The following is a 22,675-nucleotide window of genomic DNA, read 5'->3' on the forward strand; positions in this document are numbered from 1 at the left end:
GTGTTCCGTGTGACAAAACAGAACAAAAAACTTGAACAATTGAGCTATTACAGAAATAGAACAAGAAACACTATACTTGAGAAACCATGCAAAAGATATTTGAAAAAATCAGTATTATTCTACCCATTCATAGCAATTTCACAAACTGTCTTCTTTTAAAAGGTACTATAGTAGTTGTCATTGCCCTATAACAGATTTTAGCAAATTTAGTGGTTTAAACAGCACAAATATATGATCCTGCAGTTCTGTGTGTAGTGTGACACAGACTAATATCAAGGTGCCGGTCGGTAGGTCCACGTTGCTTTCTGCAGTTTCCAGGTGGGATCCATTTTCTCTCTTGTCTTTGTGAGGCCACCTGCATTCCTGGTTCCCTTCCTCCATTTCCACCATCTCCAAAGCTACCAAAGGCTGGTTGAGTTCTCCCATCACCTCACTCTGACCTCCTCTGCTGCTCCCCTCTTACACTTATAAGGACCCCTGTGGTTACATTGGCCCCACCCAGGTAATCCAGAATAATCTCCCTAAATAAATCGGATGATTAGCAAAACCTTCATTTCATCTGCAGCCCTAATTCCCCAGTGCCATGCAAGGTAACATATTCACAGTCTTCAATGATGAGGAGGTGTCTCTTTGGGGGAGGGGGCATTATTCTTCTGCCTTTAGCATGCACTGTTGTTAAGTTCCTGGTCTTGATAAATTGTTCTCTGGTTACATAAAATGTTATCATTGGAGGAAGCTGGGTAAAGGGTACACAGGGACTCTACTATTTTTTGCAACATTAATGTGACTCTAAAATTATTTCAAAATGATAAGTTTAAAAAATGCTTAAGGATTGAGTGAAAATACATAGAAATTGCTTATAGAATTTCAGAAATTGCACAGTAATAAAATGGATTAAAAGAGTTGTTTAACTTCTAAAATAGTAAATACATTAAGTAATAAATATAAATAAAGGTCACCTTTCTCATTCATTTCAGAGTAATTCAGTCAAGATTGATGGTTTTATGGTTGTTAACCATGAAAAAGGGTCTTTGCTGATGTATTTTACAATGACTAAATAAGATGGGTACTATCTACATTTTCTCCCTTTAAATAAAATATTGTCCATAATTGGCTAAATATCATTAGACTAAATACCACAATTTAATTTCACTATGGTTGATAAAGAAAATATATTTTTAAAAATTTATATGCCCATAATAGCTATCACATAAAAACCTAATTTCCTTAAACCAGATTACCAAAATGCTTTATAATTATATACTGTTTTTACACTTTTCCAAAAGATCATCGCATATTCTGTTTTATTTAATATTTTCTAAAGCTATCAGATATATAGGGCATATTTCATTGTCCCATTTTTGCAGATAAAATTAAGTCTGGAAAGTTTGCATGGGGATTTCTGGTGAAGAGAAGAAAGTATGTTTATGTTTTGGTATTCCTAGTCTGCTCCCCAAAAAGGCCAATGGAAGATCACATTAAAGAAGAAGAAGAAGAAGACAAAGAAGAAGAAGAAGAAGAATTAGAAGAAGAAGAAGAAGAAGAAGAAGAAGAAGAAGAAGAAGAAAAACATAAAACCAGACTCAATCAGGAACAGAAGTAACAAGCAAAACTGGTAAAATACGCAGAAATTATGAGTCTGTTAGGCTTTGGATGTGGAAGCTGCTGGCCTATCTGGGAGTTTAAATCCTGTGTGGGAACTGGTAGTTAGGCTTATTGACTGGAATACAACTGCCCCACTATCACCCTAGATCAAAAACTCCAAGCCCACAGTAGTGAACCTTATCTCTGGATAGGAGCCCAAAGTACAATTTGGAGGCTACTGATAAGTAAGGAATGGCAAACAGACAAAAGATGGAGAAAAAGAGAAAAAGGAAAATAAGAATTTAAAAACTATTCCATCCAAAATGAGCTTACTCATAAGAATTCCAAGATCATGGGGGTGCCTGGGTGTCATTTAAGGGTCCGACTTCGGCTCAGGTCATGATCTCACATCAACAGGGTTCAAGCCCACATTGGGCTCTGGACTGACAGCTCAAAGCCTGCAGCCTGCTTCAAATTCTCCATCTCCCTCTCTCTCTGCCCCTCCCCCACTCTCATTCTGTCAGTCTCTGTGTCTGTCTCTCTCACCCTCTCTCTAAAATAAATAAACATTAAAAAAATTTAATTCCAAGATCATGAATAAATCTAATGCTAAGAGATTTACAAGCAAAATTACAAGCAAAATTTAGTTTTTATTGTGCAATCTGACAAAAACTTTCAAATACATGTAAATAGTCAAAGAGTAAAGGATAGTTTCTAATTAAAGTGTATGAAACTCTCCGGTATGTGTGATTTAGCCAATACCACCAAGCAGTTCTCCATGAACACTGACCAGGTATCACATAAATTTAACTCAATTCTAACACTGTCTACCTGGAGATAGCGTCAGATGGGATCTGACGCTATCTCCCACACCTTGGGCTTCAGATGCCAGTCACAAGCCCAGATTGTTACTTATACCTCTGACCAGCTGGCTATAGATTGGAGGATCCCACAACCCTCTCCTCAGGTTCCATTAATTTGCTAGAGAGGCTCACTGGACTCAGAGAAACATTTTACTTACTGGATTACTGGTTTATTATAAAAGAATTTATAAAGGATAGAGATGAATAGCCAAACATCAGGCAAAGGTCAGGAACTTTTGTCCCCACAGAACTGAAGTGTGTCACATTCTTGTGGATGCATTCCAGTTCATCAACCTGAAAGCTCTCTGAACCGTGTTGTTTTGGGTTTTATGGTGCCTTCTAATATTACATAGGTACAATTAATTAGATCATTGGCCACTGGTAATTAATTCAACTCTAACACCTCACCTGTGTCCACAAGTCAGGGGTTGGGACTGAAAGTTCCAGGTCTCTGTCAAGGTTGGTTCCCTTGGCAACCTGCACCCACCTGTGGGCTCTGCAAAAGTCAGCTTATTAACATAACAAAAGACACCTTTATCACTTATCACTGAGGAAAAGTCCGGGTTTTAGGAGCTCTGTGTGAGAAACAGAGAGGAAGACCAAATATATATTTTCTATTATAAATAACAACATCCCAAACATGAAAAGCAGAGAATAACTGTAACCAAACTCAGGGGGTTCACCACTTGGCGTGCACCAAGTTGAACACAACCCAAGGAAGTGTCGAAAGCAAAGAACTTTTTTATTACTTGTTACAAGTAAGGAGACTGGGAGAGTTTTCTCAAAGCACTGTCTCCCCATGGGGTTAGTACAGGATGATTTTATTCAGTGTATTAGGGAATGGAGGGAGCTTACATAAACACTTCAGTTCAATTGCGATCACCTAGCGCGCGTCCCCATGCTAACGCCTACATCCTATGTTCAAAAATGATAGAAAACTTGCCCCATTGGAGAGAGCTTAGTATTATAAAGAGCTAAAAGTAACATCAGGACAACTCAGGTGGATTTCAACTCCAATATAGCTAAAACTGGCTCATTTAAGAGCTATAGGATGAGACATACCTAGCAAGGGACTATCAGGTGTAACACCAAGTTGGGCATCTCCTTGGCTGGAACTGTTGGTTCTGCAAAACAAAACACATTCTTTCCCTGCCTTTGTCCCTTCTCCTCTCTTCTGCCAATAGCTTTCAGCCCTCTGATTTGCATAACTTCCTGTTGCATCCTAGCTAAAAAAATGAAACAAGAACAAATGGATATGGAGAAGGGGAAATTAGGATACTGTGAAAGTCTACAGTGTTGGGAAGAATACAATAGGCAGAATACATACTAGCATAGACAAAAATAGATTGGTAAATTAGAGAAGTAGCTCAGAAAAATTAACCCGTATTACAGTTTAGAAAGAAAAAGAATGGTTCTTAGTTTCCAGAGTGCTGAGAGAGAAAATCATTTTTAACCTCAATTCATATTTAACCATACCATCATTCCAGAATGAGGACAAAAATAAGATAATTTTATACATACAAAATCTAAGATAATGTAACTCTCAGATATCCACTAGCAGAAATATTTAAGGCTGTAGTTCAATAAGAAAGAAAGTGAACTAAGAAGGTATAGCCCTCAAAAATCAACACTAAACACAGAAATTGATAAAATACCAGCAACTTCAGTCACTTAATAATAAATATTGCTTTTAAATAATTGGATTTAAATAGAAAATCTCAGACATAATCAGGGTGAGGAAATAATTCAGTGTCTATTTAAAGCATGCTAAAGTTTCTGTAAAAGCTATAAACTTTATTAGAAAAATTCATACCTAAGAAAGTTTTATTTTTTAACTGCTTAGCTAACAGTAATAAAAATCTATGGATTCAAAGAAATCAGAAAGGAGCAGAGAACATTAGATAACTTTAGGAAAACTATAAGTCTAACACAAGGAGGAGAAAAAAACATTTAAAAAAGGTATAAAATCAATTTAAATTACAAAATATTTAGAAGTGAATGACAACAAAACTACTACACCTAAAGGTGTAGTTTGTAGTTGTAGAGGAAATTCGTGGCCTTATATAAATGTATTTTATGAAACAGAAGATCTAAAATACATGAACTGATTTTCAACTAAAAGACTGAAAAAAAACCCCAGATATCCCTAAGGAAAAGGAATAGAATAAAGAAAGATAGGAGAAGAAATCAGTGGAATAGAGAACAAGAACAAAAAAAGAGGGGGAAGAGAGGAATTACAATATACTTTTAAATAAAACAGACAAATCTCTAGCAAGAATGATCAAAGGGAAAGGACATAAATACATAACATTAAGAATGGAAAGGCGGCTATACCTAGAGCTATTAAAGATCTGTAAAATAATAAGAAAATCTCATGAACAGCTTTATACTGATATACTTGGAAACCAAAAGGACATGATAATTGTGGAGGCAATATAATTTCCTAATGCTGACTAAAAAAGGTAGAATGAGGAATGAGTACGCAAATAACCATTAACAGAATTAAATCAATAATCATATTCATTTTCCATCCCTCTAAGATAGGCCCAGATGTTTGCACAAAAGTATGACATCGGGCCAATAGAATAGAATAGTGTCTAGAAGCAGTAACAGACACATATAAAAATTTGAAATGTAACAAAATCAGCATTAAAAATCAGTAGTGTGGGGCATCTGGGTGGTTCAGTGGGTTAAGCATCCAACTTGGGCTCAGGTTATGATCTTGCGGGTTTGTAAGTTCAAGCCCTGCGTGGGGCTCTGTGCTGACAGCTCAGAGCCTGGAGCCTGTTTTGGATTCTGTGTCTTCCTCTCTCTCTGCCGCTCCCCCGCTCACACTCTCTGCCTCTGTCTCTTTCTCACAAATAAACAGTAAATTTTTTTTTAAATCAGTAGTGCAATGATAACCTACTCAATTAATGGAGTTGGACAAATGTTGTTGATAGAGAATGGATACCTTACAACATACACAAAATAAATTCCAGGTGGATTCAAGTATTCAATGCAAAGCAGAACTTTAAAACTTTTGAAAGGAAATATAGAAGAATAATTTTAATATTTGAAGATAAGAAATATTATCTTGGAAAATTCATAGAGAACACAAACTTGGTGTCTCCCATTTCTACCATGCTTTGTGATTGCAAAGCTCCCCATAATGTGGTACATAACAAGTCTCCCTTTTTGGGTTTGGGGGGCTTGTTTAGGTTCCATTACGAATGAAGTCATGCAGTATTTGTCCTTCTCTGTCTGGCTTATTTCACTTAGCATAATGCCCTCAGGTTTCCTCCATGTTGTCCTAAATAGCAGGATCTCCTCAGGCTTTCAATTGGGTCTGCCAAATGAGAGTCACTGACAAGGTAAGGGTAGGAAGAAATTGAGGATGGGTTAGTAATTCTTCTGGTTCCCTTAAAACCCCCTATAGCATGTTGTCTGTGACCCTGTGCAATACGTGACAGCTCTTATCAGCCATCTCTCTCCTTCCAGCCCTGCTCCAGGGTCCAAGAATAGTTCTCTACTTTCTTTCTTCACTTCTAGGAGTGGTTGCTGTTACTCACCCTTAGGAACTACTCTATCCTTTGCTGGTTTCCCAAAACCCTGATTAGTCTTTAGGAATTATCCCATGACTAACCTCCCCACAATTTCATGAGCTTCAGTATATCCTTTCTTTCAAGACTCTAACTGATATATCAAGAAGGAAAGAATGACAAAATTTGATTTAAAACTTTTGCTTAATAAAACAACCACACCACCAGCAAAGGAAAGGAGCGGGGGAGGATAGAAGGAACAATAAGTCACAGACAGGAAGATTTTTGTAATGTCTGTAACTGACAAAGACCTGTCATCCAAACACATAAGGAACTACACATCAATAAGAAAAATGGGGAAGAGGTACAAACAGGAAATTCATAGAGGAGGGAACTAGAATAGGAAAAAAACAAAACAAAACAAAGTAAAAACCCAAGCAATTATAAAGTTTCAGTCCCTACACAACTTGAGAGCCTCGTCACATCTTCTGCTTCCTGGGCACCTGTGGGTGGAGAGATGGCTGGGAGATAGGCACCTGAAGCAATCCAGAGGGCTCAGTCTTCAGGCTCATCAGGGAATGACAGCCATAGGGCAGTTGTTGGAGGGGTTACAGAGGAAGTCACTGAGGGAAGAGGTTCAGGAAAAGACCCAGGCTGGGGTGGTATTAATGGAGTTGAGTTTCATGGGAGCCCGGGGGGAGATCCAGGCAAAGAAGTGTGGGTGGGGACAGATGACAGTAAACTTTGTTAGGGCAGGTGGTAAATTGAGAAAGGTCATCCCCAATGGTCTCTTATTTGCTCAGAGAATGGGAAAGAGAGAGAGAATGGCAAGGACTGCTGACATCGTGCAAAGGTGGAGGTTGAGGACAGACAATCTCCTGACTCAGCTCTTCTACACCAAATTGCATCATTGTTCCAAACCAGCCTTTCTAAATTTCATGACTCCCTCCTTAAAATCATACACTTCTGCTCAACTGGACAACTTATAATTTCCTTTTAAATAAATTGCCTCCATCTAGTATTAGTATACTCAAGTCCCAAAATGCTTCTGTTGGTAACCAGGGTTATTTAAATTAATTTTTCCCATTTTACTGAGATATACCTGACATACAGCCCTGTGTAAGTTTAAGATGCTCAGCACCTTAAGAATGATAAGACTATACTGAGTAATATTCTTTATCCATTCATCCATCGATGGACGCATAGGTTATTTCCGTGTCTTGGCTATTGTAAATATGGCTGCTGTGAACGTGGGGGTGCAGATATCTCTCGACATTGTGTTTTCATTTCCTCCAGATAAATACCCAGAAGTCGAATTGTGGGATCATATGGTAGTTCTGTTTTTAATTTTTTGAGGACCCTCCACGCAGTTTTCCATAAGTGGCTGCACCAGTTTACAATCCCACCACCAGTAGACAAGTGATCCCTTTTCTCCACGTCCATGTGAGCACTGGTTATCTGTCTTTTTCATGATGGCCATTCTAACAGGCTTGAGGAGATATCCCACTGTGGTTTTGATTTGCATTTCCCTGATGATTACTGATGTTGAACATCTTAAAAGAGTAATCTTTTAAAGGGTTGGAAAAGAGATAATGCAGTGAAACAATTATTTGTGTGTGTCTTTTATATTCATTTGGGACAAATCAATAGGATTTGCAAATAAAAATAGAAAAAAATTTTTAACAAAGTCACATAATTCCTCTTTCAGGATTCTAGTACAACTTAGACTAAGGATTTCCCAAGTACAACTAGAAAATTAGTTAATTTACCTGTATTTTGTTACTGGAGCTCCACATTGAGTTCAGTGCAACACACACTGTTGAGTACACACTGTTGGGTACCTGTTAGGTTCAAGGTACTGTGTTTATATGACTGGGGAGAGGAAGGAGTTGTATGAAATACAGGAAGCCTTTGACCGTGGAAATGTTGTATAACGCTTGTACATAAAATAGCATTATTCCAAGTAATTTCAATCTCCAGTAGTCTGCACTTTTCCTGCAGGCATAGAGGTAGATGTATGATCTCCAAATAGGTGTGTTTTCCCATCACAACTGACCTTCAGGTTTGCTTAAAGCAATACTGCTGCTCCTCCCGCCTCACCTTTGTTTAATGAGAGCCATTTCCTAATGCCAACGTTGGGTTAATGGACTGAGATGGGAGAAAATCAAACGTATCTCTTCGTTTTACACCAGATTGCCTTTCTGCCTTGTGGCTTTAATCATTCAATCCTACTCACATCTGCCATAATAACAATTATGGGTTTTCTCCTGACTTCTTACCCAGGAGGGTATGTCAGCGTAGAGCAACATCTCCTGAAGAAAGGAAGGGCAAATTCTTCATCTCTTTCCAGCATCGTAGGTAATAATTTTCCTCTGCAAACCCTCAAGGACTACTTCTTTTGGCTTTCTCATCTACTATTCCCACAGGTTCGTGGCTCTGTTCTGATTTATGCGTTTTCTTCTATCCTCTTTCTTCTGAGATAAGTTTTAATTATGTAGACAGATTGTAAAAGTCTCTTTCTTCTTGTAAACAGCTATTTCTCGGTTAGTACTAGATTTTGTTTAACTGGTTTCCTCCTACCCGACTCTTCTCATGCACCCAGGAATTATGTCTGTTCATTGTTTAACTGCAGCATCAAGACAAGAGAAACCTGGCTTCTCTTGGTTGCTTTCCTTGAGGGATTCAGTCTTGGAACACCTCAAATTGCAAATCTCCCTCGGGAACTGTTCTTTGTTGCATGTTTGGAAAGCCCGTAAGATTTCAGTTTAGAACCTATATAAGAGCAAGGTACCACCTGTCATATATAGCTGTATGATGATACTCTCAGTTCTACGTATTTAAAAGCTTACCCTACTATCAAAATCAAGAAAGTGCTTGAAATGCTCAAAAGCCCTCATGAAAATATTAGTAGTTGCCCCTTCCTCAGGGGATTCAAGACCAGTGGATTCTAGAAAGCTCCTCAGGTAATGCTGGCAACCAGCGCTCTTACTCTGGCCCCTTCTGGGTAATAATTAAAATATAAAGAGGGGCTCCTGGGTGGTTTAGTCGGTTAAGTGTCCGACTTCGGCTCAGGTCATGATCTCACGGTTCATGAGTTCAAGCCCCTCGTCGGGCTCTGTGCTGACAGCTCAGAGCCTGGAGCCTGTTTCCGATTCTGTGTCTCCCTCTCTCTCTCTGACCCTCCCCAGTTCATGCTCTGTCTCTCTCTGTCTCTAAAATAAATAAACGTTAAAATAAAATATAAAGAAAAAATGTATTTATAAAACAACTTTTTGTTGTTGTTCTGCATAAACATTTTTAACTATTTGTTGGATTTCTTTTTTTCTAATCAGGGGATCACTCTACCACATTTCCTTATAATACAGATCTCATAGGTTACCTTTGAAGCCCACCATTTATGTGAAAACTGGTTTTGCCAAGAACAGCTCAATATTATCTTTTAACCAGCCAACAATTTTCCACAGCAGGCTTTTAACTTTTACCTTGCATCTCACCAAACACCTCTTCGAAAAGGCCAAATCGATATTCTCCCAGGAGTTTTTGAGGCATACTTGGAGAAAAAAGAGAGAGAACTTTTAGACACAGCAGTGTGTGTGATGTCCTCACAGTAAAGAAACATTCAGCTCTCCAAAGAGGGGGTGTGGTCTGTAGCCAAGGAAAAGGGCCATGGTCTTTGGCCAGTGCTAGATACAGTGCAAGATACAGCTTGACCTCATTAGCTGGACTATGGAACTCACCAGGCAGGCTGCTGCATATTTGCGTGGCAGTTCATGGGCAGCAGACCTTCTTACCTTGACTTTCGGTGAGAGTACCTAAGCATCCCGATATTGATGCAAGAGCATATGTGTGTTTGTATTTGTCCAAAAGGAGAGTCTGCATTTTCATTAGATTCTCAAACATGGATGCAACTTACAAAAAGTAAAATGTTAAGATTACACTAAATGAGATTGTTGTAAAACAAAGTCATTTCAACATTTCTTTAAATAAAGTAACTTTTCATTGTGGAGGTGGATTTCTGTAATCTGAGGTACACATCTGTACTCCGTGTTATTGTGCGAGAAGCCTTTTAACTTTGACCTTTTAATATTTATCCTTTTAGGCGTTTGAGGGATTTTTAATGTACCCTTTCAGTTGGAGAAATCTATTACTTTTACATGAAAGGGAAATGATAGATTGAACCCTCCATTTTTGAACTTTATGTTATTTTTCAGACATGAAGTGATTTTCCCCTTTTTTTTCTATGAACGTGTTTTTCAAAACTCCTTCAACAGTCTATCCTGATAGGTCTTCTTTCCCCTCACAGTCATCTAAAGGTCACTGGAACCTGCTTTACTCTTTACAATAGAGGGTGGCTTAAGCCTGTCTATACTGCCCCTAATTAAATGCGAAAGTGTTACTTATTAACTGTAGGATACAGTGAATTCCTTAGATTCTTTAGCTACAATAAAGCTTTATTATAGAAAATGGCCATTTTTAGGGACACTCTCCTACCATCTCTTCTGTCTTCTGAGTGTTAATGGTTCATGTGAGCCCTCACCATCATTGACATGCTGCATACTTATGCTGTGTTTGGGAAGATATGTCATCAGTAAGGTACAATGTGGATTTTTAATAATTCTAGGTTACTTCATGGAATGAGCACCTAATAGAACAAGAAAGGATCAAAGCTGTATCGAAAAACAAATCATGTGGTCTTCAGAAATGAGGAGAAATGCAGCCATCTGAAATGGTCATGAACCCCAAACAAGTCTTCCTCTCGGTGCTGATATTTGGGGTAGCGGGGCTACTCCTGTTCATGTATTTGCAAGTCTGGATTGAAGAGCAACATACAGGTAACACATCAACCCTTTTCCCCTATTTTAATTATAATGGCCATTTTCAATTAAATAAGCTGTGATGTCTACAGAACTATATAGAAGGTCACCTTATTTCCAGCAACAGCAAAAATTAGACACAAATTAAAATCCCCAGCTCCTAAAAGAAAGGATAATTATGCAATTCTGGTGGGCATTTGCTCCGGGGCTTGGGATAACACTTGGAGTTTTTGTTACCTCAGTAGGGAGCAGCGTGGCCTTTTAGCCCAGTAAGGACTGCTTGTGAAAAATTTGCCTGCTCAAATGTGCAGGGGTGCCTGGGTAGCTCAGTCGGTTAAGCATCTGACTCTTGATTTTGGCTCAGGTCATGATCTCACTGGTTTGTGGGTTCAAGCCCTGCGTCAGGCTCTGCACTGACGGTATGGAGCCTGCTTGGGATTCTCTTTCTCCCTCTCTCTCTGCCCCTCCCCCGTTTGCTCTCTCTGTCTCTCTTTCAAAATAAATAAACTTAATAAAAAAATTTTTAAGTGCATAGCATGGGTCCTACCTTTGATGTGTCCGCTAAGCATTGGGCACAAACGCAATGAGCTAAATATACAGCTAAATAACTCTTCTAAAATTCCTTCTTATTTTTTGTGTCAATACTCAAAATGGCACATAAATTCTTTAATATCTTTACTATAAGGCAGGAGTTTACAAACCCTCTCTGTAAAAGATTGCATAGAAAATATTTTAGGCTTTGTAGACCCTGCCATTTCTTTCAAAACTACTCAACCATGCCAGTATGTCACATGAGCAACCCTACGTTACATGAACACAAATGGACCAGGCTGTGTTCCAATAAAACTTTATTTACAAAAACAGGGATTGGGCTGGATTTGGTCCACAAGTAGTAGTTTGCCAATCCCTGCCAAACTGGTACTTTCATCATCCGGTTTGCCATTGCCACACATTGGGAACACCTCAATCACTGTTAAAATGGATTATGTTTATGATGATTGACTTAGAACATTATAGAAATATATACATATATATATTATAAAATTCAGTTGTCTTCCGTAAGTATAAGTAGACTATGGCTTATGATTGTTATGGAAAATAAAGTAAAAGCAGAACAATTTCTTAATTGTGTCTAATTGTGGCCTATTTTTTAAATCATTCTAGATATAAAGCCCTTAAGAATCTACTCTGAAAGAGAATTCAATACTGAGTCACAAACATGATACTTTTTAAAGTTGTTTCCATTTCTAAATCCCCTTCCTTGGATTATTATCTTATACATTTTGGATTAATTTATATAGTAACTCTTGTGAAAAGAATTTGCATGTAATTATTTTCTAGAGAATATGTAACATTGTCAAAACTTATTCTTTTTTTTTTTTTTTAATGCTTATTTATTTTTGAATGAGAGACAGAGCATGAACAGGGGAGGGGCAGAGAGAGAAGGAGATACAGAATCCGAAGCAGGCTCCAGGCTGTGAGCTGTCAACACAGAGCCCAATGCTGAGCTCGAACATATGAACTGTGAGATCATAACCTGAGTCAAAGTTGGATGCTTAACTGACTAAGCCGCCCAGGTGCCCCTGTCAAAACTTATTCTTAATTTCCATTATAAGTTACATGAACTGTAATATTTTCTAAGCTTTCGATATTACTATAATAATTTATCATAACTTATAATATTTCATGAAACCATCTTGATAAAATATAGAGGCTATTTTCTCCTGCAGTATAGATTTTCTAAGCCCTTGGTAGGTGTTTGTTGAATGAATGATAAAAAGATGAATAAATACACTGAAAACTCATTGCAGACTACACACTAGAACACAGCAAAGGAGTAAGAGTCAGAGATCTTATTTTTCATATTTTTATGATCTAATTTCATAGTCTCATAACAAATTTCATGAGGAAAGTATTGCAACAAGGCTCCAATCCATATAAGAAAATGTATTCATATATATAAACCATGGGAGAAATGTTATAGTTAGAAACTACGTGATTTCTGAAGAAACCAGTCATATAATAATACCTTACAAATATACTGAAGTTTACAAAATGGGCCATAGGCATCAATAGCCACCATTTACTGAAAGCTTATTAAGTGCCAAGTGATTACATGTATCTTCTCTAATCCTAATGGAATCTTCCTAGGTGTGATATTGAAAGTTTATAGGTGAGGAAACTGAGGCTCGGGTAGATAAGGAACTTATCCCAGACCTCACATGTGCACATCTAGGCATAGAGGCATTTGTGCCTCTCCAAAGTCTATGCCCTTCCCCAACACATTGCATCTGTGTGGGGTGGTGGAAACGTGAGTATTGTTACCCCCTAGTGTACAGACAGGGTAACTGAGACCCAGAAACTAAGTGGCTTGCCCAAAGGTGCAAAGGCTAAGAGTTTCCAAAGTAAGACCCATGTCCAGACTTTCCTGCTTCTTGTGTTCCCTAAAAGAACCTCCTAACCAAAAAGGTGGATAAGATAAACATGTAATAAATAATATCCTATCAGTCCAGTTGTTTTTAAATCCATGACTTGTAAACCAAGCTATTCACAAGGTCGATTCTTAGTTGAATTTATAATTTCTCCAAGCTGGGAAATTATTTTGCCTAGTTAAGATGGGCTTATACTATAATAAATAATAATAAATAACATTTATTCTCTTAAATGTTATTTGTAATTTGCTAGTACTTTCCCTGATTCTCTATATGTCTTAAATGCATTGTGTAATATTTCACAATCTACTCAGGACAGTGAGTATAAATGCTCGAACCAGGATTTTTTAGATAACTATCTTACTGAAGAAAAGTTTTCTTCTTTTTCAATAAGAAACAACTTCCATCTGGAGTTTTGCCTTTAACCAGGCTAGTGCCCTGGGTGGTAATTCTGTAGTTTTCCAGATAGACCGGTATCTGTGTATTTTATACATGTTTTAAATAACATCAGGAGCATCAGGCATTTTTAGAAGCAGTTTCTTCTTAAATCAGAAAAATATCTGAACGTGTGCTTTGATGTCAAGTTAAAAATGAGAATTTTGTGTTTTGGACATTTTAGAGCTGTCACTCAAAGGACTGTGGAAGATGAGTTTATTTTGGTTGCTGAAACCTTCTATAGGTAGAGCAGATTTTAAAACTCTGAATGGTTTTGATCTTGTATCCATTTCAGTTGTGTATGAAAACTCTTGGGTTTTTTTCATGCTTCTTATTTGAGTCCTTTAAAATATAATAAGATATGGGATATTTTCTAAGCTTTCCTAGGTTTCCTGGGTTCTTCTGTTAAAATAAAATGCTTTAAAATTACAAAAAATCTTAAATATGCTCTGATATGCTAGTAAAGGTTATGAATAGACAAAATTTCTTTGGAAGTGAAGAGGAAAATGTGTGACAAAGAAAGTGAATCTATCCAATTATACAACAGAGAGTTCTGTAATAACACCCATTTTTCAATAGCACACCAATTAAGTTATGCATTTCTTTATGCTAATATGGATGTGCTATTATGAATTTTATTTTATAATTTCTTCCCTGGTTGTTAAGAGTACAAATTTCATATTTAGAAGAATATTGAAAATCTCAGATCTACTTGTTAGCTGTGTGACCCTGGGCAAATAACTCTATGACACAATCTCCTCATCTGTGAAATGGGGATAATAATATTTTCCGTGTAGGGCGGCAGGGAGGATTAAAGGAGACTTAGTATGGTGCCTGGCAAGTAGTAGTGAACGATGAATGTGAACTGTTGTTATTATTCTGGAAATGATACAGAGCACCTGCAGACCAGCTTTTTCAGAGTTATCATGATTAAGACTCAGCCGCAATTCAGTAAAACAATCTTAAGCTTGTGCCTTGCCTGATTAAGAAAAAAAAAAAAAAAAAAGCTCAATTCCAACTCCAGTTAAAATAGTTAGGAGAGTCTCACTGGCACAAAGCCGGCATGTTTCACAGCAGAGGAATTGGAAGGATGATCAGGTTGAATGCAGAGAGGAGAGTCAGTGTCCAGGAGGATCTCTGGTCTACGCAGGGTGCCTCCAAGGTCAGGGTATCCATTCATGCAATAGCGTTTTTGTAAGATTTAACAATTGACCGTGCCAAACTGGTGAATACTGAGATATAGTAGGGAACCAGCTATAATCCCTGTTCTCAAGGAGACTATAGTGTCACAGACTGTAAGGGAGAAAATGGTCTTGAGTTCAGGCCAAGGTGCTGGTACACAAGGACAGTCCATTGTGACAGAAGAGAGACAGGCCCTCCATTATGAGGCACAATAATGAGTTGGGACCAGAAGAAAGAGCCCAATCAATTGTCAGTGATGGAATTGCTGATCTGATGGAAGTGATGGGGGGGTGGGATAGGATTAGCAGGCATAGAGGACCAGAGCAGAGCAGAATGCAGAATGGATATATCTACAGAAAAGATGTGTTGATGAGGGCCAGTTCAGGATAAATCACAAGAATGGATCATTTTTTCCCCAGCTACTGCTGAAATTTACAATTTGATGCCCTCCTCCTCTAGGTACAATGTTAGTGCTAAATAGAACAAATACCAAAAGGTGTGGTACATAATTGTTTTATATGTATGTGCAATAAGACCTAGTTAGGACCCTGTCATATCAGAGTCAGAATCTCAGCTTTAGAAAAGAATTTATTGTTTAAACACTATAAATTGGTTACATCACTCTCCTGTTTAAAATATTTTAGTTATATCTCATTCTTTTCCACAAAGTCTTCTCCCTGGGACCCACAAAGCTGTGTGCGGTGTAACCTCTGTCTGCCTCCACTGGCTCACCCTCCCTTCCCTCAAGGCACTTCTGGGCTCCACCAGGAAGTCATCTTCCAGAAAACCAAACCCCTTGCTGACTCAGCGCTCTCACCACGAAAGAAGCTGGGATGCTCTTCTCCAGCTCTCACCCGTCCTGGCTTAGTTCACATGTCACCTGCTTCATCGAAGCAGCCAATCAGCCAAACAGCCCCAGAGCTAATCAGTCAGACCCCCATCTTCTTCATTTCCACCAGAGAAATGATCATAATCAGCAGTTGCCTCATTTTATTATTTGTTCACTTGTTTATTTTACAAGCTCAGTGAAAACAGAGACCCTGCCTGTCTCACTCACCTCGGTGTCCCCGTTCCACGGCATGGAACTTGTGTGGTAGGCGTTCAATAGTAGAGTCGTCTGGGTGGATACATAACACTTCTTTTGGTTTTTCAACATCCAGCCAAATGACTGCATAGATTGCGTTTGAACACTTCTGGGGACAAAGAATCCACTACTCCTCAAGGCATCCACTCAACTTTATAGCCACCTCCTTAGAAAGTTCCATATGTTAAGCCAGAACTTGCATCCTTAACTTAGGCTTACTCATCCTAGCGGTATCCCTGGCACTGGATGAGGCTCACTCTTCTTCCATCGCATGGCCAGATCATTTTCACGGCAAAGGAAGCCCCAGCTTTTTTAACCATTTCATAAAAGATGATCCGGGTCCCTCTCCTCTGAATCATTAACACTTTTTATGCCTTTTAAAACATGATGTATTGTATACTTATATGAAACCTGTGTTAGAAATATACATCTCTGGGGCACCTGGGTGGCCCAGTCAGTTAAGCATCTGACTTCAGCCCAGGTCATGATCTCTCCATGTACGTGAGTTCGAGCCCCACTTCGGGCTCTGTGCTGACAGTTCAGAGCCTGGAGCTTGCTTTGGATTCTGTCTCCCTCTCGCTCTGCCCCTCCCCTGCTCACACTATGTCTCTCTTTCTCAAAATAAATAAACATTAAAGAAAAAAGAAATACACATTTCTAATAAAATCCCCTATCAAGTGGTAAAGTAAAACACACATAATTTAAATATGCAAAATAGTGAAAAATCAAACAGATTCCCCCAAATAGCTTATGTTATTTCTTTTCTTGAGATTTTCCAGAATCAAATTTAGTTTCATCTATGCCAAACTAAAAATGTTCCCTGGATTTGTCCGACACTGTAAATATCTACCTAAACAATTTCTGAGCATTTTTATTCAGGACCATTACTTTTTTTTTTAAATAAATCAATTTATTTAAACAGGAAAACAAAAAACAAAGACAGTTCACTCTTTTCTCCCCCACCCCCTGCCCTACCTGTGGCAACTACCAATCTATTCTCTGTATCTGTGAGCTTCGGAGTTTGTTTGTTAGATTCCACATGTAAGAGAGATCATGCAGTATTAGCCTGTCTCTGTCTGACTTATTTCATTTGCTTAGTGTCTTCAAAGTCCATCCATATTGCAAGTGGCCAGATTTCATTCTTTTTTATTGTTGAGTAATATTGTTTATTCATTCATCAATGGACGCTTAGGTTATTTCCATATCTTGCCTATTGTAAATAATGCTGCAGTGGACATGGGGATACATGTATCTTTTTGAACAGTGTTTTCTTTCTCTTTGGATAAACACTCAGAAGTAGAATTGCTGGATCATATGGTAGTTCTGTTTTTTATTTTTTGAGGAACCTCCATACTGTTTTCTATAGTGGCTGCACCAATTTATATTCCCACCAATAGTGAACAAGGGTTCCCTTTCCTCCCTATGCTTGCCAACTCTTGTTATTTCTAGATTTTTTGACAATAGCCATTCCAACAAGTATGAGATGATATCTCACTGTGGTTTTGATTGTATTTCCCTGATGATGAGTGATGTTGAGTATCTTTTCATGTGTCTGCAAGCCACCTGTATATATTCTTTGGAAAAATGTCTATTCAGATCTTCCCATTTTTTAATCGGATTGTTTGCTTTTTGTTATTGAGTTGTTTGGGTTCTTTGTCTATTTTGGATGTTAGTCTTTTATCAGATATATGATTTGAAAATATTTTCTCCTATTCAGTAGGTTGCCTTTTCATGTGGTTGATAGTTTCCTTCACTGTACAGAAGCTTTTAAGTTTGTAGTCCCACTTGTCTATTTCTCTTTGTTGCTTTTGCTTTTGGTGTTAGATATAGAAAATCATCCAAGACTTATGACAAGGAGCTCACCACCCTATGTTTCCTTGTAGTTTTATGGGATCAGGTCTCATATTTAGTTAGGTCTTTAATCCCTTTTGACTTGATCTTTGTGTTTGGTGTAAGGTAGTGGTCCAATTTCATTCTTTTGCAAATAGCTGTGCAGTTTTCCCAACACTATTTGTTGACGAGACTGTCTTTTTCCTATTGTATATTCTTGCCCCCTTTGTTGTAAATTAATTGACCATGTAAGTGTGGGTTTATTTCTGGGCTCTATATTCTGTTCGATTGACCAATGTGTCCATCTGTTTTTATGCCTATACTACACTTTTTAAATTACTTTAGCTTTGTAATATAGTTTGAAATCAGGGAGCATGATGCCTTCAGCTTTTCTTTTCTTTTCTTTTTTTCAAAAGTTTATTTGTTTATTTTGAGAGAAAAAGAGACAGTGCAAGTGGGGGAGGGGCAGAGAGAGAGAGAGAGAGAGAGAGAGAGAGAGAATCCCAAGCAGGCTCTGCACTATCAATGCAGAGCCCAATGTGCAGTTCGAACCCAGGAACTGTGAGACCATGACCTGAGCCAAAACCAAGAGTCAGACACTTAACCGACTGAGCCACCCAGGCATCCTTGCTTTTCTTTTTCAAGGTGACTTTGGTAAGACCAGTAATTTGTTGGCTATTTATTGATAGTATTTTTACATGTTTTCCTTAAACAGAAACTTCTTTGACTTTTCTTTCCTACTTTTAAGTAGACCCTGTTTCCTGATTCCTTCTTTCTGATTTTCATGAAATAGTGATACTGAATTTAGTTTAGGGTTCAACATTAGCATCTAAGCTAAGAATTCTCATAGTTAACGTATGAATTACCATAGCTGGCATAGAAAAGAAAGAATGATATAGCCATAATCCCACCTTCTCAAAACCCACTCTCACCAACCCAGGCTCTGTAGGACTGATACACAACATACTTAGCCTGAAAAGTATGTTCTTTTTGGTCAGTGATGTCAACTTCCTGCAGGTCAGCATTCTATTCAAATCTTACATGCTGTTATCAAAGGCAGCATAGCCAAAACAAAGAGGTACTTTTAATATTTTCTTCTGCTAATTCACAATAAACATCATTAGGCCTAGGTTATATTTTAACCCTCATAGGTGTGTATGAAAGTGAAACATAGTGGCTGCAAGCTTCTGATTTCAGGCAAAGTAAAGCCACCTTACTGCTTTTTCCTCAGACAATTGCTTCAGGACCTCATAAGCAAACCGGCCTCATGCTTTGGTATTTCTAAGGAGATTTCATCTTGCTTTTTTTTCAAACTAAGTATATTTTGTGGCATATAAAGTTTTGCAACTAGACTGGATTGACATAATTCTTTTCTCTTGAGCCTCTCTGATGAGAAAGTATATTCTTTCCCTCCAAAATCAAGCTGTTTGTCCTGATTGTGATGTTGCTATATTGAAATTCTATTTTCTCCCGGGGGATTTTTGTATACCAGAACTGGAGCAAAGCCACTTACAACATGGAAGGACTTTATGCTTACAATTGTTCCCATACTCAGGAAAATAAAAATTGCTTTCCTTTAAAAAAATCACTCATTTGAGTTACTTCCTCCAAGTTTGATGAGCCTGGCAGCCATTTTTTTTTAATCAAATGAGCACATGCTGTCTCTGCTCACCTCTGGATGCCAGTGTGTCCTGTCTTTCGTGTGATTTTTGTGCATCTCAGGACCTTTGAGTTAGCTGTTCTCTGTTCCTGAAATGCATTTTTCTTGGTTGTTTCCGTTGCTGGCTTTCCTTATCATTCAGGGTACAGTTTAAATATCACCTTCCCTCAACATCCTGTGTAACGTACATCTTTTCTGATGGTTTCTCTCCTAGCATCTGTTTTATTATTTCCTAAAATTTTACTTCATGGCACTTATGATCTGTAATCATTCTTTATGTTTATTTATATATGGTCTACCTCTCCCAATATAATTTAAGCTTCCCAAGGGCAGGGAACCTATATATTGGTCACCAGTGTATCTCCACCCCCTCCTCCACCCTGTACCCCCAACTTCCAGGTCCCGACTCCAGTCCTCACTTCACTATGTACCCCCAGTGCCCTCTAAATTCAGTGTTTATTCTTATTCACCCGGCCACCTCTAACTTCCTTCTCCCAGTGGACTTTGTCTGGCCTTTCTGCCCCAACCTTCTGAGTCTTCTGTATTCCTGGGGGCTGTCACCTGCTTTTGTCTTATACTCCAGAAGCCACACTGCTAGAAATGAAGGAGAAATGGATGTCAAAGTTGCTTAAAATTTTCTGAAATTGAAGAACATTCAGTGGCCAAGCTTTGCTACAGTATCAGTCCATTCAACATAGATTTTTAAAACTCTAGTAATTCATTGAATACATTTGTTTCCAAGTATGTTTTAAGCACACATAAACAATAATGCTATTGCTTTAGCTATTGCTTTATCTCAGCACTCACCCTTCTTCAGGGTGCAGCCCCTGCCTCCATTTCTTTTGGGTGCTCCTTTTCCTCTGCTACACTATCCAAATTGTAGCAGAAACCGCCATATTACAATGGAAGGCTTCGTTTGGTCTGTTGGCCAACGCTAGGCCCATCTTTCATAGTACACCACACGTTGTGGTAGCAGCGAATCGCCAGTCCAAGGAATCGGTGGCCAGTGCAGGCTTGGGCACTGATTCCCTTTCTTGGGATTTTGGTTTTCAATACCAGGAAAATGGGCTCAAGTGCCTAACCATGTGGCACAAAACTCAGAAGTGTATGTGGCTGTTTCCTACCACATGAGCCAGAGGAGCTGAAGTTACTTGGCCAGGGAGGGAGAGAAGAAAAGCAGTCAGGAGGAGAAGAGCAGAGTCATGGACAAGTTCAGCAAGTGTTTGGGTTCCTGGACCTTCTTCTCTCAAGATTCAACACTGCTGCTTCCTGGTGTGTTTCCGGTGGTCTGTAAGGGCAGAAAACTTTTCCCTTCTTCCTTTCTCGGTTCTTTGGCTGGCCTAATAATTAAATTGACATAAGATTAACAGGAGACAAAAAATTGAATTTCATATGTATTGGAGCCCCATAAAAATATGAGACTCAAAGAAATGACCAAAGAAGGCAGGCAGCTTTTATAACTTTTAGACAAACAATAAATTTGTGAAGAATGGACAAGATGCAGAGGTAGTAAATTGTTAAAGATGTAACAAGGTTTGTACAGTCTTCTCAGCATGAAATTCTCTGTCTCTGGTGGTAAGGATGCCTTCCACCCTCCTGGTACAGGAAGGGTACCTTTCACGCGGGAGATTTATTTCCTGCTTTCAGGGAAACAAAGGAGGGTCCTTCTTGAACTACCTGTTTGTGTCTTTTTTTTTTTTTAATTGAAGTATAGCTGATATGCAATGTCGTATTAGCCCCAGGTGTACAACGTAGTGATTCGACAATTCTGTAGCACCAGCTGTTTATTAAGTAAGTTTAATTCAAAATAATATACCAAAGTGACATCCTCGAACCCCTAGAGGTCCCAGTGGGGTTTCTGTCACCTGTAGCTCAAACAGTTCTAACAAATGCAGTCTGGCTCTTGTATATTCATCTTCTTTCCCACCCTCAGTATGTAGCCATCTTTCTCAAAGCAGGATTACTGGAGCTTCAAGGAGCCTCATGAAGGACCCCATTAGCTTTACTCACCTCTCGGGGAAGGGCAAAGGGGCAGATAGTGCAAAACAATCCTCCTTCACACTTTTTGATTCATTTATACCATGGATCGCAAGAGCTGCCTTGTTCACTCCGTGCTCTAGCATCCGGCATTGTGCCTGGCCCTTAGTACATGCTTAGGATGCCAGCAAATCCTTGCCTAATGAGTCAACCCACACCGAAAGCTAAGCTCAACCACACTTAGAAGGCAAGTGGGGCTGGTAGTTAACTCTGGATTTTTCAGAAGTTACACTGTTTGGTTTAGCGGGGATTTTCTCCAGTGATATCCTGAAATGTCTTCCTTGAGGTTAGGAAGGTGTTACTTGGAGAGGCTTATTTTTCCTTTTGGCTGTGGTTTGTTTTTAACAAAAGCGGGATCATCATTTAGCAGACATGTTGTAAGTAAAGTAAAAAATTGAGTAAGGAATTGCAGAAGATAAGACCTTTTAAGGTCCCTTATAATGTTAAGTTCCCTGGGGCTATCATGTGTCTGAAGAAGAGACCAACGATTGAACAAAGCCAGTGTCAGGAGCTGTCCATTTTGGGGGTAGTATTTTGTAGTGGAAAGCACAAAGCTCTCACTACTCACTTCTGGCCTGTTTTGTGTTTTTAAACAAGTTGATTAATCTCTCCAGATTCTGGTTTATTTTCTTCTCTGATTTCCGCACCTTGTTCCTTGCTGTCCTCGGTTAACCACCATCCCAAAGTTGATGCTTATCCTGGCATTCCTGTACATGTCTCTATAATTTTAACACACGTGTATTCCTTTTTTCATATTTTTAGTCTTCTATAAAAGGTGTCTATCTGTATATACTCTTGCGCAACTTGGTTCTTCATTCAACATTAGGGTTTTGAGATTTATTTCTATTGATATATTGCAACTGTAATTCATGAACCCAACTACTGTATAATATTTCATCATGTGAATATGTTGCAGTTGATTTATCCATTCCCCACTTGGTGTGCATAAAAGCTGTTTCTAATTTTTTGCTGTCACACAACTTCCTACTAAGAGCATTCTTGTGTAATATCTTTGCTCACATGTTTAGAGTTTTCTATAAGAGCTTACACTGCATGTTCTCCAAAATAATAGCAGCTTCAAGATTCTGTGATTCCATGTCGTATCTTCTCTTCTGCTCACACAAATCAAAATTAGGACTTTTAGAATACCGCAAATGTTAAATGATAAATCTTAGTAAAAAACGGATACAGAAATATTTACTTGGATACACGGATTTCTGTTCAGAATTGTGG

At 38.5% G+C, this 22,675-nt stretch overlaps 1 protein-coding gene across 1 annotated transcript in view; it reads left to right on the top strand.

Moving 5' to 3' along the window:
• Positions 1 to 1,512: 1,512 nt before the first annotated feature.
• Positions 1,513 to 22,675, top strand: part of CHST9 (carbohydrate sulfotransferase 9) — a 210,823-nt gene continuing 189,660 nt past the window's right edge. The window contains exons 1-2 of the mRNA XM_047087087.1: positions 1,513 to 1,615; positions 10,590 to 10,800. Coding sequence (XP_046943043.1) covers positions 10,680 to 10,800 — 121 coding nt within the window. The 5' untranslated portion in view covers positions 1,513 to 1,615; positions 10,590 to 10,679. The remainder of the gene's footprint in view (positions 1,616 to 10,589; positions 10,801 to 22,675) is intronic.

This window comes from Lynx rufus, unplaced genomic scaffold (genome assembly GCF_022079265.1).
Source record: "Lynx rufus isolate CCGP_SWC_20201006 ecotype Redwood Valley unplaced genomic scaffold, mLynRuf1.p SCAF_22, whole genome shotgun sequence".
Taxonomy (NCBI): domain Eukaryota; kingdom Metazoa; phylum Chordata; class Mammalia; order Carnivora; family Felidae; genus Lynx; species Lynx rufus.